The sequence below is a fragment of the Zeus faber genome, assembly GCF_960531495.2.
Source record: "Zeus faber genome assembly, chromosome: 22".
Lineage (NCBI taxonomy): Eukaryota > Metazoa > Chordata > Actinopteri > Zeiformes > Zeidae > Zeus > Zeus faber.
This window is the reverse complement of record NC_137209.1, coordinates 14,877,725-14,892,545: the sequence shown is the minus strand read 5'-3', so window position 1 is coordinate 14,892,545 and position 14,821 is coordinate 14,877,725. Positions and strand designations below refer to the sequence as shown.

At 45.0% G+C, this 14,821-nt stretch overlaps 1 protein-coding gene across 4 annotated transcripts in view; it reads left to right on the top strand.

The window, feature by feature from the left end:
- Positions 1–222: 222 nt before the first annotated feature.
- The window catches only part of map4k2 (mitogen-activated protein kinase kinase kinase kinase 2), a gene marked incomplete at its 3' end in the record, with an annotated part of 23,675 nt that continues 9,076 nt past the window's right edge, over positions 223–14,821 (top strand). For 2 of the 4 annotated variants that reach the window (XM_080023653.1, XM_080023652.1), the window contains exons 1-17: positions 223–372; positions 2,482–2,539; positions 2,648–2,738; positions 3,621–3,685; positions 4,201–4,256; positions 4,948–4,995; positions 5,121–5,163; positions 6,762–6,834; positions 6,948–7,079; positions 8,030–8,092; positions 8,221–8,302; positions 8,902–9,018; positions 9,452–9,530; positions 12,238–12,296; positions 12,425–12,474; positions 12,735–12,773; positions 14,089–14,122. In XM_080023653.1, coding sequence (XP_079879779.1) covers positions 280–372; positions 2,482–2,539; positions 2,648–2,738; positions 3,621–3,685; positions 4,201–4,256; positions 4,948–4,995; positions 5,121–5,163; positions 6,762–6,834; positions 6,948–7,079; positions 8,030–8,092; positions 8,221–8,302; positions 8,902–9,018; positions 9,452–9,530; positions 12,238–12,296; positions 12,425–12,474; positions 12,735–12,773; positions 14,089–14,122 — 1,182 coding nt within the window. In that variant the 5' untranslated portion in view covers positions 223–279. Of the gene's footprint in view, positions 373–2,481; positions 2,540–2,624; positions 2,739–3,620; positions 3,686–4,200; positions 4,257–4,947; positions 4,996–5,120; positions 5,164–6,761; positions 6,835–6,947; positions 7,080–8,029; positions 8,093–8,220; positions 8,303–8,901; positions 9,019–9,451; positions 9,531–12,237; positions 12,297–12,424; positions 12,475–12,734; positions 12,774–14,088; positions 14,123–14,821 lie in introns of those variants that run through there. The other 2 variants (XM_080023654.1, XM_080023655.1) reach the window with 2 other exon arrangements.

Below are 14,821 nucleotides of genomic sequence, written 5' to 3'. Positions count from 1 at the left end.
GTGTGTGTGTGTGTGTGTGTGTGTGTGTGTGTGTGTGTGTGTGTGTGTGTGTGTGTGTGTGTGTGTGTGTGTCGTCGTCGTCTTTCCGCCGGGCTACCCGTCACGTTCGCCCAGGGCGGCGCTGCCGATCCGCGCATGCGCGCCGCGCGCCGCACCGGGGACCGGCCGCGGACGGAGGAGCACGCAGAGTGCGTGAGCGCTCCTGCGGGGTGACCACGCACGGCGGGATGCTCGACTAGGAACGGGGCCGCCCCGAAGACAACGCGCTCGCTTCGGAGCATGGACGCCATCGGGGTGTCGTTTCTGGACCCTTTGGGCGACTACGAGTTGATCCAGCGCGTGGGGTGCGGCACCTACGGGGATGTGTTCAAGGTGAGCGCGAACGTTCCCTCCGTGTCGGGGTTCGCTCCTTCATATCGTGGGATGCGACGTTCCCACTCGTTTTGGTTTCGTCCCCCAGCGAAAGCCCTGTTTTATTCCGTCTTTCAGTGCGTTTGTAAGCCATTATCACTTTGCCTAAGCTCCCTTTTGAATGTTTATATATATATATAGTTTTTCGTTCGAAACATAACACGCAGGCAGGACAGATAGGGGTGCAATACTAGAGGTTAATTGTTCAGAGAATGACAGATTTATTTTCACCGGATTCTCGTGTGGAATTCAAAAGTAATATATTGTTTGTTTTTAAACAATTTACTTACATGTATGTTGAAAGAGGGTGTCCCATGATCAATACGGAATTCGTTCGTTGAATTTGGCTCACTTGCCATAAGTTGAGTTCAGTAAGTCATTAAAAATAAAAAGATCTGAGATTTTAATGAACTTTTTTTTTTTTTTTTTTTTTTTAATGTTTCAAAAACATTTCTCATAATTAAAATCCAAATTATTATAAAGATGATAAAATATTCTGTAGTTTTCTTAAAGTACAGTAGTTTCCCCCTTGAGGCCATGCTAATTATTTGTAAATCGCAACTTGTAATGATCATTAGTTTATTTGATGTGTACGCATTGGTAACTGGACGAGCTTCTCTTATAAAGACAGTCATGACTTGTGACCACATTTACTGTTTATTGAAGTGTTTTTCCTTCTACGGCGCTTTCGACTGGCTAATGTTCATGTAAATCACTGTGTAATGTTGATGTCATTTCTGGTGAGCCTGTGTTCTATGCTGCATTTTCACACGACGCCCGCTCTGAATGCCTCCTGCACCCTGCACAGGCCACGGTGCGCGCTGATATATGCGGAGGAGAAATCCCCCCCTTTCGAACCCGTCAGTGTTGTGTGGCGTCTTCCTGCCACCTTTAACCGGTGTGAAAGGAAGTGGCGCGGTTCACAGCTACACATCGTCGCCTCAACGCCTATCTCCCAACGCTCCGGACTTGGGCGAAAGACGCTCGGCCGGGGGTCACGGGTGAACCCGCCGGACATGTGGCGGCGTCCGCGGGCTCCCTGCGAGACTCCTCGGCCGCGTACGTGCCGCGGCGACTCTCCCCGGAGGACAGGAGTGAGGAAACGGGTGGACCGAAAAAGAATTCAGAGAAACCTGTTCCGCCGGCGGGATTAAATCTCGCTTCCTCGTCGGGCGTGTGTGGTTTTACCGTGATCATCAACGTGCGCGCGACAGCTCCTCGATGAGGCAAAAGAAAGAGAAATATCAGAGATCTCGAACTGTCGATTTCAGCAACAGGAAGCTCTGCGGTGCAGCAGGAAAGAAAACAGGAAGTTTGATGCCGCCGCTGCACCGGTTTTGTCTAGGCCACCTGTCGGTCCGTTGGCCGCCGCCATGTTTGCCGTGGAAGGGCAGAGGCCCTGGGAAGCGCTCCGTCCGGCCTGTTCGAAGTGGGGAAAGCTAAAAACAAGTCCGGGCTGTTTTTAAAAACAACGCCGACCACACATTTCTTTTTATTTATTTAATTATTTCCTTCTTTTCTTTTTTTTTTTTTACTTGTCTTTGTCCAGACTGGGATGGCGTCTCCCTAGAAAAGTTGGCTTTGGTTGCGCGGCTACAACTCCACTGACACTGCCGTTGAATCTACCTGACCTCGGGCTCCCGAAATCCCAAAGTAGGAGCGAGTGTCCCCGTCCCAAATCCCACTACCCAGCACTATCAAATCCATACAAGGGGAATGTTCAAAGGGAGACGGCAAAGGGAAGCGATTTGTCCATGTATATCATTTATCGGCTCGGGTCAGACGTCGTGGCGGATGGAGCGGAGGGATTGGCCGGATGCCCGGGGTTTGTTATTGGTTGGAGCGGAGTCTGGAATTGAATCGAACCGGGGCAGGCGTCCAGCTCTTCCGACTCGACGTGATAAGCCGGGGGAAAAGGAAAATGTCCATGAAAGGATGCGGCTTTGAAGCGACGCGCTCGAGTTAGACGAGGCCGTAGGTCTGACTTTGAAAGGCCGACTCAACCCAAATCTCGGTCCCAAATCTCGACTTAAATCATGTTTTCACGATCGTGTCACTTGCTGTTTCCAGGCTCGCAACATCAGGACCTCTGAAATGGCGGCCATAAAGATCGTAAAGTTAGACCCAGGTATGTTGATGGCACTGTTCACTCGACTTGACAAAGTCCCAACCTATTTTTGTAACAACCGTGACAGGTTTCCTGTATTCTGCAGCGCTAACCTCGCTGTCTCTTCAGGCGATGACATCACATCCATCCAGCAGGAGATTACAATGATGAAGGAGTGCAAGCACAAAAACATTGTGGCCTATTTCGGCAGCTACCACAGGTGCCGTTTGTCTCCCTTTCTTTCAGATTGTCCGTACTGGATCTGTAGGATAATTCCGCTTTAATCCTTGAATATTTTACTTCCGGCACTGGATTTGGCGCTCGCCCTTTTCTTAATATCGCACGGCATATTCGTCCGCATAAAAAGGATTTCCTGATTACTCTTAATTCTTCATTATTATGAAGGATAGGTTCGCCCATTTTTTCTACCCGGGCCTTATTAAAAAGCTGGTTGCCATCCTTGATAACTGCTCGTAGTACAACCTCGCTGAACACTTTACTATTGACCGCCTTACCGCTCGGCTGCAGCATCGCGCTGTACTTCAGTGCAGTCCAACGCGGCAAACGTTTAAGCTTTAAAAAACATGTTGAGTTTCCACTGAGAAAAGGGAAAGCTCACAATAAAGTCACGCCATCTTTTTATGGTACACTTAATGAAGGAAACGGTCGCAAACCGTGCATTTTATCAGGATTTTTCCTCACTCAGAGAAAGAGACTAGAAACGGGAAGTTCCACCGCTTCCTCCCGGTAACCTGCTGCGGCCAACGTTGCACGGACGTACGGCAGCAATTGTGAAAAAGTAGCTTTCAATAAAACATGATATTATTGTGAAAATAAACACACGTGGGACTATAATGTGAGTTTCCCGTTTCCGAAAAGGAGATTTAACATTAATTTGAAGGCTTAACCGTTTTCCCCATTGGACTGCACCGAAGCAGCTGAAGCTGATGTTTCTCTGTCGTTCGGCGAGGTCGAGCTCTGAAATTAGTTATAAACGATGGCAACCAACATTTCGATGAGGCCCGCGCTGGAAAACAGCCAAGCAATTTCCCCCGAAAGTAAAGAAGTAGAAGTAGATAGAGGATTTCCCTCCCTTTTCCAGGAACACCAAGTTGTGGATCTGCATGGAGTTCTGCGGGGGAGGCTCACTCCAGGACATCTACCACGGTAAAAACAAAAACAAATAAAAACACGGCACACACCATACACGGCAAAGTGTGCAGTGTTTGCTTGCTGCAATATATTCACTGGATGTCGTGGCTCATCCTGGTACTTAAGGCCGATTCACACCCACAACTTTAACGTTAGAAAACGTCATTCTTACACATGCGTGACTTATTTACTTAGTTTTAAGCCCAATTCCGATATAAACGTAACGGACCTATCTTACGGTCGTAGAATCAGAGTGAAACCTGTCGCAAGAGTTGGAAAATTTGAACGCGTCCCCGAGCCGAATCCGACTCTCCAGAGGGATGAATTGACTTCCGGTTTGTTGTTGACGTTTCTCGGATTCGGTGTAAAGCCAGATTTTATTTTCTACTCGCTTATTCGGGCACACAATGTTTTTCGTACACACCAAACGCAACCCTTACCGATACTAAATGGTGCGTCAGCCGTTCCCGCAAGCTCCACGTGCCTCTTTGTGTGTCCGAGCGGCGCGTTAACCAAAGCCTTTCTTCCAGTGACTGGGCCTTTAAAGGAGAAGCAGATCGCCTACATCTGCAGAGAAACCTTACAGGTAAAGACCTTTTTTTTTCCCCCAGTGACCAACGGAGGGAGTTTGCGACGCGGTCCCTCTGGACACTGCGCTGTGAGAGAGGGAGAATCATGTTTTGTTTTTTTTTGATTTGTTTTGTTTCGTTTTGGGTTGTTTTTTTTTTTCCCCTCCCTAGCCGCAGAACAGCAACATAGTATTTAACCGGCTATACACGTCATGGCAGCGGATCGATACCGCAGCACGACAAAATAGACGGCAGAAATAACATCTCCAGACGCTCCGTAATTAGTCTGTCGCTGGTCGTTGCCGACAGCGGATTCTGAGCCGTGAGACGGCCTCATGAAATGCAGCAGGATATTTAGACCGCTATTAGTTTGGAATGCGAGAGCTTATCAAAGCCTCCCCCCAAGTCGGCTCTCCAGTTTTTAGAAACAAGCTCTGAAATGTTTTTGTTTTGAGCCGAGCGACGTGTGCATCTTATTTCTATCGTTTTACATTGTTTTTAGGCATATCATATTGGAACTGTTTTTGACTTGTTTTTTTGGGGCATTTTTTGTGTACATGAATATTTATTATGTACTCAGACCCCCCCCCCCGAATAAATAAAGGCTATGTAATAATTATTATTCGGATAGTAATAATCTCTATCTGTAACGGGATTAATGCTAAATGTGGCTTTGAGCTGACAGGTCCTCCTCTCTCTCTCCTCCAGGGCTTGTATCACCTGCACGAAACAGGGAAGATGCACCGGGACATTAAGGTAGGAGGGTTATCCCCCTAAGTTTAGCAGTTTTTGTTTGACTTTTATATGGTTATGCATTATCATGACAGTGAGAGTTGGGTTTTGTGTGTTTGCGTGTGCGTGTGTGTCCGTGTGTCCTACAGGGAGCCAACATCCTACTGACAGAGCGAGGAGATGTGAAACTGGGTCAGTAGCCATCTATCTTGTGCACACATACACATCTGGAATCACTATTTGACAACTCTCACATTCATCAAGTGTGCTGAGATGAATGTAATAGATGGATGGATAGATGGATGGGTGGATGGGTGGATAGATATGCATGGCTGGATGGATAGATACATAGATGGATAGATAGACTGATGGATGGATAGATAGATGGATACATAGATGGGTGGATAGATGATGGATGGATCTATAGATAGATGGATGGATGGGTGGATAGATGGGTAGAAGGATAGGATGGATGGATGGGTGGATAGATATGCATGGCTGGATGGATAGATACATAGATGGATGGATGGATAGATAGACTGATGGATGGATAGACAGATAGATACATAGATGGGTGCATAGATGATGGATGGATCTATAGATAGATGGATGGATGGGTGGATAGATGGGTAGAAGGATAGGATGGATGGATGGGTGGATAGATATGCATGGATGGAAGGATAGATAGATAGAATGATGGATGGGTGGATAGATAGAAGTATAGATGGATGGATAGATACAAAGATAGATAGAGGGATAAATAGAAGGATGGATGATAGATAGAATGATGGATGGGTGGATAGATAGATAGATGGATGGGTAGATACAAAGATAGATAGAAGGATAGATGGATGATAGATTGATTGATATATAGATAGAATGGTAGATAGAATGGTGGATGGGTTGATAGATAGATAGATAGATAGATAGGTGGATGGATGGGTAGATAGATAGAAGTATAGATGGATGGATGGATACAAAGATAGACAGAAGGATAGATAGATGGATGATTGATAGATGGATGGATGATAGAAGGATGGATGATAGATGGATGGATGATAGAAAGAAGGATGGATGATAGATGGAAGGATGGATGATGGATAGATAAATAGATAGAGAGATTGAAAGACAGATAGACAGACAGACATAGATAGAAATATTACATTTTACTGCATATATGTATGGAAGTATGTATATGTATGTGACAAATAAAAATAAAAAAAATCTTGAATCTTGAAATATAGACGGACGTATGGATGGATGGATGGATAGGTAGATAGATGGATAGATAGGTAGGTAGATAGATAGACAGGTAGATAGACAGACAGACATAGATAGAAATATAGACAGACAGACGGATGGATGGATGGATGGATAGATAGGTAGGTAGATAGATGGATAGATAGGTAGATAGATAGACAGGTAGATAGACAGACAGACATAGATAGAAATATAGACAGACAGACAGACGGATGGGTGGATGGATGGATGGATAGGTAGATAGATGGATAGATAGGTAGATAGATAGACAGGTAGATAGACAGACAGACATAGATAGAAATATAGACAGACAGACAGACGGATGGGTGGATGGATGGATGGGTAGGTAGGTAGATAGATAGATAGATAGATGGATGGATAGATAGGTAGATAGATAGACAGGTAGATAGACAGACGGATTGTTGGTGTTACAGCACCGCGCAGCAAAACAACAGGACAATAAGAATGACGTAACAACAGTAATTGCCGGTGTTTCCGTTCCTCTCCCGCCCTCCTCTTCCGTCCTGCAGCCGACTTCGGCGTGGCGGCGGAGATCAGCGCCTCGGTGGCCAAACGCAAGTCCTTCATCGGCACTCCCTACTGGTGAGACGGCCCCTCTGGCTCAGGAGCCCCCCCTCCGGGCTGCTCCGTCCCCCCCGTACACCGCCCAGCGTTTCGCCCTCTCATGTCCTCTCTCTCCTGTCCGTCCGTGCCAGGATGGCGCCGGAGGTGGCGGCGGTGGAGAAGAAGGGCGGCTACAACCACCTGTGCGACATCTGGGCGGCGGGCATCACGGCCATCGAGCTGGCCGAGCTGCAGCCGCCCATGTTCGAGCTGCACCCCATGAGGTGAGGCGGGGGCCGAGCGCACGCAGACACAGCGCCGGGAACATTTTGGGAGGGGGGAGTTTCGGCGGTTTTACGGCGGCTGCCCGCATCGGCGGTGAATTTTCGTTCTTCGATTTTTTTTAATGTTGTTTTTTTTTTCTCTTGATGCGGTCAGAAAAGGACGGTGTCACATGATCTCACACCCAAACCTTTTTTTCTGCCGCGGCACACTTTTTACCACGAAGTAATCCCACCCCGCAACACGATCCTGTTAACCACGGGAAACAACAGAAAGGTGGTGAGCCGTGCCCGTTATGAAGGTCTGATGATAGCGACGGGAGACCCGCAAACGATTCGTTCACCGCGAACAATTCCGTTTGAATGACTCGGGCGTCGGGAGTCAATCCGGCAAAATAATTGAATCTTTGACTCGGGAACTGCAAACAAAGAGGAAGGACGACGTTAAAGTTTGAGGCGAAAAAGGGCCACGGCATTTGGCGCGAGTCGTATTGAATGGGACTGATTTACCCTTTGAATTGAACAACAATTCGAAAAAGTCTTTTTTTAGCGAGCGGCACGTCAGGAACCCAATCTCAAAAAAAGAGTCGAACGTTTTCATCGGCACGAATTGTCCTCGCTCTGAGTGTAACTTTTTTTTTTTTTTTTAAACAGGAAAAATTTATATCTTGAAAGTCTCGATATCCATCCCTTCAGCCCAACGCAGAGTTTAAAGTAAATAGACGAATGACAAATTTGCCACTTGGCTCCGAGCCCGGGGGGGGATTTCTATCCAGCGCGAATATAGACGTGCAGCCGCCGTCCTTTTGGCTCGAGGCACGGAGAGTCGCCGCCAAGTGTCTGCGAGCGTAAAGGTGAAGGAGTAGCCGACGTTTCGGAAACAAACCTCGGAATGTAAACCGCCGTGACGGTTTCCAGATGGGAGACATTTAAAAAAGAGCTGTTCTTTTCAGAGCGCTGATGCTGATGTCCAAGAGCAGCTTCCAGCCCCCGAGGCTCAAGGACAAGGCCAAGTGGTGAGATGAACCCTTCACCCTAAATACACGGGGGTAGGCTGGATCGGGGCTTTTACATCTTCTAATATTAGATATATTTATTTTCTTTGTTGATATATTCCCCCCCCGAAACCCTTCCGTCTCCGCAGGACGCCGGGGTTCCAGAGCTTTGTCAAAATGGCGCTCATCAAGAATCCACGCAAAAGGCCTTCTGCCGAGACGCTGCTCCAGGTGAAATGATTACAATTAAATAAAATTCACTTCATTTCTTCAGAGCAAACGCGTCGAGGGATTTATTTTTCCAAGGCGGAGATTTTTTTTAAATTCATTTTAAATGCAGTATGTGCAGCATTTATTTCAGCGCTATTTTAGTGCTTTAACGAAAGCTTGGAATTTGGAGCTTTTTTGAATGTTTGATTTATTCATTCTGTAAACAGGAAGAGTCAAATGCCTTAAAGGATAAGGATACATTTTTACATTTTATACTCCTTCCCACTCCCCAACCCCATTGCCTCATTAGGTCCCGCATACAACAAGTAAGCAAACTATTAAGAAAAAAAGAAAATTATATATATATATATATATATATATATATATATATATATATTTTTTTTTTTTTTTTTTTTATAGAAATAAATGAGTTAATAAATAAAATATGTATGAATGATAATAAATAATGCTAAATTCAGTTATCAAATATTTCGATATTATTTGTCGGAAAAAAAAAAAATACTCGAGGTCCCGATTACAATGTACAATGACCTCATTCACGTCCCGCAAAGGTGCTCACGCTCACGACCTTTGACCTCCTCCTCCTCCTCCTCCTCCAGCATCCGTTTGTGACCCAGCTGCTGACGCGCAACCTGGTGATCGAGCTGCTGGACACGGCCAACAACCCCGAGCTGCACAACCCCTCCACGCACAGCATGGACGACGGCGACCTGGAGGTCAGTCGATGGGTCGTCAAAATAAAAAATAAAAAATATATATATATATATATATATATATATATATATATATATAATGATTCTGAAAAATAGATTCGCCCTGAAAGTGAGGGCGATCGGTCGCGAAAGGCTCGACTCCGTTTTGAGATGGGGTTCTCGACGCGGTAAAAAGAGCCGTTTCAGTTTTCCGACCTCCATTTGATTCGGTTTGGTGTAAAGCGTCAGAAGGAATTCTGTATCGCAATTCACAAATAAATATAAAGGAAACGCGTTTTTATTTCACCTCAAGAAATACAGAGAGCGAACTCGTTTTTTTCTCAGCAAGTTAGTTAGTTACGTGTCCCTTCAAAAGTAGATGAATAACCTCTGACTCCGCTCGTGGTCGTCCGGTCCATCTCAGATCGCCCAGTTCTGCCCTGTGTTGTGTTCGCAGATCGGGGAAGCTGCACCGGATAAGATCCAGTCAGCGGGGAAACACTTTTCTGTGGAGAGGACTCCCTCCGAGGAGCAATGTGAGCACACACACACACACACACACACACACACACACACACTCACACTCACACACACACTTAGAACGGGGCAACATGCCTTTGAAATCCATATCAAGGGATATTTTGAATTGATGGCAGTAATGGCAGCCTGGCAACCGGACCAATCTGCAGCTCATGATTCTGGCCACCCTCCCGTCCAAACAGATTTCCACCCGACCCGGTCAGGGCGGGGCCAATCAGAAGGGTTAGTCTAACGCGGGGCGGGTTTGATACCATGACGATGCGGAGGAGGAGCCGAGAAGCACCTTACCAAGATGGCTGCCCGGGACGTGGCGCGGTCGGTTGAATGCGCTATCGCTGTTGAGGGACCTTACCAAGATGGCTGCCACTGACGTGGAGCGGTCTGTTGAATTCGCTATCGCGACAGTATTAAACAAGCTGTCGGTATATTTTTGTTGATATGAAAGACGTGTTTGCCGTACTTCCAGCAGGATTTGGTAAAAGCTGAATTTACCACCTCACCCGCTCAGCGCCACGTCACACGTTTCATTGCTCTGATTGGTTATCGGTATCAGTAAGGGTGCATTGTGGTATACTGCATAATTACCTCCCAATTCCAAAGGAAGATACCTTTTTACCGTTCGTACCCGGCAATCCCCTACTCCGAACGTAGCCGTCAACAATCGCTATGTTCGGGATGTTTCGAAGACCAAAAAAAAAAAAGGCAAATTTCCCCCCAAAAGAGCAGAATATCCCTTTAACATCTGCGGCGACGCCATCTGCGACCGTCAACATGTGTTGGCGCAAATGTGTACAGCTACGTCTGTGCCGTGGCACATGTTCCCACCACTGTGCGTGTTATCGTCGACACGTTTCACGAACTGCCCCTGCCCCTGCCCCTGCCCCTGCCCCTGCCCCTGCCTCTGCCCCTGCCCCTGCCCCTGCCCCGCCAGATAGAAAAATCCCTTTATCTGTGGAATCCGTCCGTCCGTCCGTCCTGCCACAAGAAGCCCATTGACAGCAGAGCGCTATGCAGCCGCTCGGTGCCAAGAGCCAAGGGGGACATAGAGCTGCCACTGTCCGCCATATGCGCATGGCATGTTTGCGGCTGACGTGGGCACCGTCCCACATGCGTGCACGGGACCCGGCGCGAGCACCGGAGGGGCCGGCGGTCGGGGGATTAACTGAGAACCTATTGTCCCGGTTCATATTCCAGAGATTACGGCATCCCCGGGCAGACAATGCTGCCGCTTTCCTAAGGGGACAGAAAAGTAAACCGCCGAGAGGCCAGTGTGCGCGTGACCACGAGAGCCGGGCAGGTGTGTGCCGCGGACGGGGGGAAAAAAATCACGGAGAAATGAGCTTTTGGTGTCGCGAGATCAAAAATTTGGGAGGCCGTGTCCTTTCGTTCGTTTTCCGGCCGGAATAACAGTTGTGAACGGGATTCTCACAAGGCTTACCCGTCCAAAACGATTTATTTTGGTGGACTTCCGACTTGTTTAAAAGATTTGTTCGCCGCGAACGAATCGTTGACGGGACTTGCATCGCCATGAGCACCTTACCAAGATGGCTGCCGCTGACATGGCGCGGTCCGTTGAATCCCCTGTCGTGACAGTATTAAAACAAACTGGACGGTGCATTTTCTCCAAAAAGCTTTTGTCGATAAGAAAGACGTGTTTGCCGTACTTCCGGCAGGATTCGGTAAAAGTTGAATTTACCAACTCACCCGCTCAGCGCCACGTCGCACGTTCTGTTGCTGTGATTGGTTGTCGGTCTATCCAATGCCTTGATTGGTTGTAGACTGGCTGTAGACCATAATAATAAGCACAGATCTACATGTTTCTGCTGGGGGTTTTTTTTGTGGTTAACAGGGTGCCGGTGTGCCGTGGGATTATTTAATTGTAAAAAAACAAAAACAAAAAAAAAGGCAGAAAGCAGGTTGGGAAACACTGTTCTAGACCCAGGGGGAAACCAAACAGCCCAGAAAACTCGACAATCAACTTGATGAAAACCTTTGATTAAAGCTTCTCTTCAGCCAAAAAGAGAATGCAGCGTGAGTAGAAGGACGGCGTACGTACGATCCACAATCTGCAGGGCTGGGTCTGGGCACATCTGGTGGAGCTAACGTGTCTGATGAACTGTTGCACTGAAGGGGCTTCTGTTTGTCTTTTTCTCAGCGGGATAAAAAAGGTTTTTAGCTCCCAAAGCTCTACAGCAGCGGTTAGAGTGTGAACAATGTTCTTGATTTATTTATTTTTCCTTTTGTCATTATTTGTGAGCCAGCCGCCGACTGTATGCGCGAGCATTCACATGTCGTCCTGGAAGCAGCAGATTGAGGCGGCGTGAGGATGTTTCTTCCTGTTGTTTCAAAGTGTGGAAATCCCCGGTTGCCTGTTTGGAAACGTTTTCATGTGAATTACATTATACATTAAACATGTCAGAGAAATGCCAATTTATCTCTGTCTGTCTAACTGTCTGTCTGTCTCTCTATCTATCTATATATCTATCCAACTTCATCTATCCATGTATGCATCTCTCTCTCTCTTTAATCTATCTATCTATGTATCTATCTATCTATCTATCTGTCTATCTGTCTATCTGTCTATCTGTCTATCTATCTATCTATCTATCTATCTATCTATCTATAAATATGAATATATCAGTTGCTATAAGTCACAATATGATGATGACTTAATTAAAAATCGTTTTTTCTCTCCTGTTCCAGTCGACCAGGTGAAGTTTGGGCCCCCGCTGATAAAAGTCACAGAGCCCTACCCTGACATGGTATGGTACGCTGCTTTTTTGTTTTTGTTTGTTTGTTTGTTTGTTTGTTTTTACCCCCGAAAAAGCTCAGCCTCGCGCGAGCTCACTTTGTCACCAAAACACCTGACGCAACCACTCCGCTTTGGCAGGGCTCCTACGAGGACGACTGGAGCCTCTCCGGCGACGAAGACAACTCACCGTAAGATGCGTTTCTCAAAAAGAAAAAAAAAACAAAACAAAGCACGACAAAAATCCCCCCCCCCCCCCCCCCCGCTCACATTCACGACACAATGCACGGTTATTAATAGCCTCACGCTGTTGGCCGAATTTGGCCGTGACACCTCGGCTAGAGAATAGGGGACCCTTCCTGTGCCCCCCCACCCCCCACTCCCCCGATCCCATTGTGGAGGGGGCCGGCCAGGCCCGTAGGCAGATAAACATCAGGTCTTCCTGTTGCAGGAGCCTGTTGGAATGTGTGGAGCAAGCTCTGCAGCTGAGGTAGGCCGTTTCATCCGTCCTCCTAATCAGCAACCGTGCGTCCCCCACCCCACCTTCCCCATTAATTCATTTATTTTTATTTTATTTTATTTTTAATGTATTATTTATTTATTTATTTATTTATGTACCTTTTCATGTATTTATTATTATTATTATTATTATTATTATTAATTTAGTTATTTGTTCATTTTGTTTATTTATTTAATTTGTATTTGTTTATTTATTTTGTTTGTTTTATTTATGTATTTGTTCACTTATTTGTGTATTTTTTATAATTTAATTATAATTTTATTATTAGAATTGAGTTATTTGTTTGTTTAGTTATTACATTTTTATTAGTTTATTTATTTGCTTGTTCGTTTATTAGTTTGTTTATTTTATTTTTTATTTTGTTAATGAGTGGCCCCGTGATCCATGTCGCAAATCAAAACCGACGATCAAGAGTTTTGATGCACTCTTGTGGGTTTTTTTTTGTTTTGTTTTGTTTTTTTGGGGGTTTTTTTGCGATATCCTCATCAAAGGCAAAACGGTCGGTTTTTGAAGCGACACAGATGTTTTTGTAGACCATTCGACAGATCGCGTACATCTTCTATTTTCAAAGGTTTTCCCATGATTCCCTTAAAACTCACTTCCACAAATTGAAATGGAAACAGAATATGCAGGCACATGAAAAAGTTCAAAATCAACAAATGTAGGCTCTCAGTTTTTTGTTTGTGGGAGTATTCGTCAGGATGCGTTATTGTCGTCATTAACCCCTGCAGGGGATGATTTGATCAGATTTGAACTTACTTCATTTCAAAAAGCCCTTTTTTTTCGCCTTTTTCCCCACCAGCCGCATCGGTCGCTCACTAGGTTATTCAAATTCATAACCAAGCGCAAAGCAATTGCATATTATCGTCTATTCTCAAATTCTCAGAGATGAGGTTATGGATGCAAGTATTATCGTAAAAAGCAAAAAACCTGAACAATTTATTTTTATTCCGATATTTTTTATTGATTGATTTTTATATCGATGGATATAATAACTACCATGTACTACTGTAATAACTACCATGGGATATTCAAGTCAAATGTTCTAAAAACAAACATCTGTATCGCTTTAACAACCACCAGGTCGAGACCTTTGGCTTGTCGCGCTTGCATTCACATGTTTTGTGTGTTAATGCATTGTTTGTGCATTTTTGTTAGTTTTCTGCCTCTTTTCTTCCTGCTCCACCCACGCCATCACTGAGCTTGACATTTTTCCCCTCAACGATGACGCCACACGAGCTCTGCCGTACCGTACGCTTTCTGAGGGTGTGTTTGTGTCTTGCAGGAGTTTAACCATCAGAAGGGCGCCCTCTACCGACGTGAGTATCAATGACACAAGGTGCCCCTGTTGTGGGCTTGAAAACGTTTTATTATATATTTTTTTTTTTCAACTTTTCAAAATAAATCAAGATAAACGGATAAAATAAAACACATTTTAAATCGCACATAAAAAAAGTCTTGAAATGATTTCCTGTGGAACATAAAAATGATCATATCATTTCTGACAATGTTCAAAGTTCAAAGTGTTTTATTTGTCAAGTTGCGGAAAAGTCCGTATTAAGTATCGAACGGACCTCCAGGAGTGCTTGTCGTCCATATTGTAAGAGCGACTGCGTGCAAAAATAAGAACAATACAAATAATAATAAACACAAAACCACGAGTTGAATGCAGAGCCGTTGCCGATGCGTCCATACTACGGCGCACCCGGAAGCCAAAAAATATAAAATGTTTTTGCGTTAAAAATGACAGTTTCAAATATCTGATTTTGCACTTTGCTCTTTTATATATATATATATATATATATATATATATATATATATATATATATATATATATATATATATATATATATATATATATATATATATATATATATATATATATATATATATATATATATATATATAGTTTCTGTTGTTGGGGTTTTTGACTGCTGTATATAGATTTATTCCCTTTTATATTTCCTTCGATTTTTACTTGATTCAGTTTTTACTACTCTGCCCAGCACAGTCTCTGG